General features: G+C 46.4%; 1 protein-coding gene across 1 annotated transcript; it reads right to left on the bottom strand.

Moving 5' to 3' along the window:
• Window positions 1-527: 527 nt before the first annotated feature.
• On the bottom strand, window positions 528-948 carry LOC129006194 (small ribosomal subunit protein eS28-like). Its single transcript, XM_054435639.2, has one exon. The coding sequence runs from the start codon at window positions 940-942 to the stop codon at window positions 694-696; it is 249 nt and encodes an 82-aa protein (XP_054291614.2). The 5' UTR covers window positions 943-948; the 3' UTR covers window positions 528-693.
• Between the last annotated feature and the right edge of the window lie 3148 nt (window positions 949-4096).

Here is a 4096-nt window from a genome sequence, read left to right as displayed (position 1 = left end):
TCCCTAATCTCAAGTACCCAGGGACACAAACACTGCGGAAGGCCGCAGGGACCTCTGCCTAGGAAAACCAGAGACCTTTGTTCATGTGTTTATCTCCTGACCTTCTCTCCACTATCATCCTATGACCCTGCCATATCCCCCTCTCCGAGAAACGCCCAAGAATCATCAATAAATACTTCATAAAAAAAAAAAAAAAAGAAAAAGAGAAAAAAGAGTACTAGTAAAACAATTGATGGTGGTGGTGTTATTGTGCCATTAATGAAAGTACTGAGAGGAAAAGGATAGGACTTTGCGTTCATTAGTAAAAGATCTAAAAAAAACCATAATGTCCTATAATTAAAACAACAACAAATAAAGTTACCTTTTACTTCACTCTGCCAAATAAGGCTATACTAGAAGAGAAAGAGGTAAATATTGACCTAAGAGTGAAGACTGGAGTATAAATGTACATATACGTACCTATATATACACTGGGACTATGTATTTGGGGATTGTAGGACTCTTTTGGTTGGTAAAAATTAATTCTGTATCACTTTTTTTTTTTTTTTTTAACTTGAAACACAAACGCTTTATTTAAAGGAGCATCTCAATTCCGTGTGGCGGGCAAAAAAACAAAAGGAGCAGATTGTGACAGACCATTCCCATCGGCCAAGTGGTCGAACCCAACATCCAAGACTCAGCGAGCAGCCAAGCTCAGCGCAACCTCCGGGCTTCTCGCTCTGACTCCAAAAGGGTGAGCACGTCGCCCTCGAGCACGGGGCCTTTTACATTGCGGATGATGGATTGGCTCGTGTCGTCCATGAATTCCACGCGCACCTGCGTGCACTGTCCCTGAGAGCCGGTCCTGCCCAGGACCTTGGTGACCCTGGCCAGCTTGATAGGCTGCACACGACTGGTGTCCATGATGGCGGCGCGGCGGCGGCCTGGCGGACTCTGTATCATTTTTATCCTCAGTATTTTTCCTTAGGTTCTTGAATTTCAAAAGATAGTAACTTAATTTGACATGCACTTAGACAATATCCCAAGAGCCCAAAACCACATAGGCAATTTATCCTGACCTACAACCCTCTCTTCTTCCAGGAATCAGAGTCTAGTAACTGTCCTCTGCCAGCAGACTCAGCACTTTCTCTTCCATTACAATGGCCTTTTGCGGATTTTCACCCCTCGGACTAGACAGTTGGCCCTTTGAAGGTAGAATCCATATCTTAATGATCCAGCTGCACAGAATATATTCGAGCAAGCGTGGTGTCAGCTCCTACTCTCCAGAAGCAGCCAGCACAGGCTCCGTCCAGTGTCCACTGTCCAGTGCCAGCGGTGATAGTGGTGCAAGTTGCAGCATCTATGCCAGCAGCAATAGCATTAATGTCTTCACTGAAGCAGTTCTAGCCTGTGATTTGGGATGCTGGGCTTGAACATGAAGCCACCAAGCTTAATTTTCCAGTCTTATTGGTCAGAATAGGCTAGGTCATCCCATGAAACAAATAAATTCCAACATTTCAGCAGTTTTGCTTTCCAATCACACACAGGTGGAGGCGGGTTGGACAGCTTATCTGGGCAGTGCCTCTCCAGGCAGTGACTCGTGCCCTGGGCTGTTCCTAGTGTGGTTCCAGCATCACAGTTCCTTCTCTTTCACAGGACCATGAGAGCCAAGGATATGGCAAGAAATTTTAGGGACAGGCCTGGAAACACTATGCATTAATTTCCTCTTATGCTCCATTGGCCTAACTGAAAGGCAGGCTGAAAAACCTCATCTTCCTATGTGCTTAAGAAGCAGAAATGGGACTGGGGAGGATCCAGCCAGGGTTTACCCTCCAAGAAATTTTATTCTTCCAATTTTGGTATGTGGCATATGTGAGCACTCTCTCAGATTTTATGAGCCACCTTTTATCCTTTCAGAGGTTCATTTTCTGATGACCCCAGCCAAGATTGGTTTCTATTATCTGCAACTAATGTCCTTGACTGATAGAAAGATGGGAGGTCCAATAGGATGTACTGTTCAGGAGCACATACCTGCACTCAAACTCCAGGCTCTTGCTTTACTAAACTTCACACTTTTGGCAAGTGACCGGGCCTCATCTTCCATAAAGTGCAGAGAATAATAGCATCTACCCTATGAAGTTGTTGTGGGGATAGAGTAAGTTAATGTGAGGAAAGTGCCTAGCATAGCTGGCCTGCAGTAAGTGCTCAGAAAATGGTATCCATTATTTATCCTCCCAAGGTATCCAGCCTTCAGAGGCTTCCTGGAGGAGGTACTCACAAAGATTTGAATGATTTTAGAGGACTGGGCAGAAGAAGGGGTCTTATAGGAAAATGAGCTTCTCCAGGCATGATAGATGTGTTATCTTTGTTTTGGGTTTTTAGAGTTTCTTTGTTTTAGAGACAGGGTCTCACTCTGTCACCCAGGCTGGAGTGCAATGGTGTGATCATAGCTCACTGCAGTCTCAAAATCCAGGGTTCAAGCGATCCTCCCACCTCAGCTTCCCAAGTAGCTAGGACTATAGGCACACAGAACCATGGCCACCCAGCTGATTTAGATGTGTTATTTTGAATTAATGGGTGCTGAGCACTGAAGAAAGAGCCCTCCAGTGTTTGAGTATTCCCATCATGTGCTCAAGGGAACCTCCTTGCCTGGGTCCCATTTATCTTCTCCTTTGAAAGTCAGATTTGGAGGAGTTTGACTCATGGACAAGGTCTGTGCACAGGCTGCCTTCTAGCTCTGGTATGGGGGGGGTGGTGGGCAAGCCCTTCCCGGGTAAGGCAGAGCCTGTGTGGCCAGTGCCTGTGTAAAGACAGCAAGGACACTGGCAAGCACACAGCAGGCAGGGTTCAGGCTCGGGCTTAGGGTGTCCGGAAGGGGAGTGGCTATTCTGAAATCCCAAGTCTAAGCTGAAGACCTTCCTCAAAGCCTCAGGAGAGCCAGCTCACGGTGGGGACAAGTATAGAGTATTTGTTTCACAGCAGCAATGAGCAGGCCTTCATTTGCTTCTGTGTTTTTCAAGTCACTTGTTGGGGTGTGAAAATCCCATCCCTAGATTCTCCACTAACTTCTTCACTGTAAATGCAGAAGCCCCAAAGGAGCCAATTTCACGTGCCAGAGCCCAGCAGGCCTGGGCTCCCATCCTCAGTGTGTTATCATGGAAGACAAGGCAATGGCAAGGACATGGTCTTTCTTTGGGGACAGTTGTAAAGCCCCTGAGTGATAAGCCCCCTCCACTGGAATGTGGCCCTTCCTATCAAGAACAGCTCCAGGAGGCTGGGCGCAGTGGCTCACGCCTGTAATCCCAACACTTTGGGAGGCCTAGGCAGGTGGATCACTTGAGGTTAGGACTTCGAGACCAGCCTGACCAACATGGTGAAATCCCACCTCTACTAAAAATACAAAATTAGCCAGGTATGGTGGCAGGCACTTATATTCCCAGCTACTTAGGAGGCTGAGGCAGGAGAATCGCTTGAATCCAGAAGGCAGAGGTTGCAGTGATCTGAGATCACGCCTTTGCACTCCAGTCTGGGCAACAAGAGCGAAACTCCACCTCAAAAAAATAAAAAAGAACAGCTCCAGGGAATGAACATAGTGTCAGGTTGAGTCCTCTTTCTCTAGAGAGGGATTTTCTAAATATGAAAGAATCGAGGTTCCTATTTTGACCATGTCTTCTCAAAGGATGACAGTCCAAGTTCTCATTGAAACAACAGTAGTAGGCAGCAGAAAGGCAGTGCAGAGGGAGGGGAAGAAGTAGAGGTATGGACTTAAGGACTGGGTGACATGGCCAGGGAAATGGACATTAATACTCAACAGGCTAAGTCAAGGATGTCTGATGTGCCCATCCCACTGCTGGGTTTCAGGGAGCTGAAGGGAGCAATGCGCCAGCACTGAGGTTGAGATCTGATTTTGTCCTTTACTAGCCACGGAGCCTTGGTACATGTTAACTGTCTGAGCCTCGGTTTCTTCATTTATCAACTATAGATAAAATTCCTTGCCCTGGCTGCTTCACAGGATTCTCGTGATGAACTAAAACACACACACACACACACACACACACACACACACACACAAACACTTTATAAAGCTTTATAATCCAGAAGGGGTTGTTTTAAAATA

The sequence above is a fragment of the Pongo pygmaeus genome, chromosome 8 (genome assembly GCF_028885625.2).
Source record: "Pongo pygmaeus isolate AG05252 chromosome 8, NHGRI_mPonPyg2-v2.0_pri, whole genome shotgun sequence".
Taxonomy (NCBI): domain Eukaryota; kingdom Metazoa; phylum Chordata; class Mammalia; order Primates; family Hominidae; genus Pongo; species Pongo pygmaeus.
This window is presented reverse-complemented; position numbering and strand designations above follow the sequence as displayed.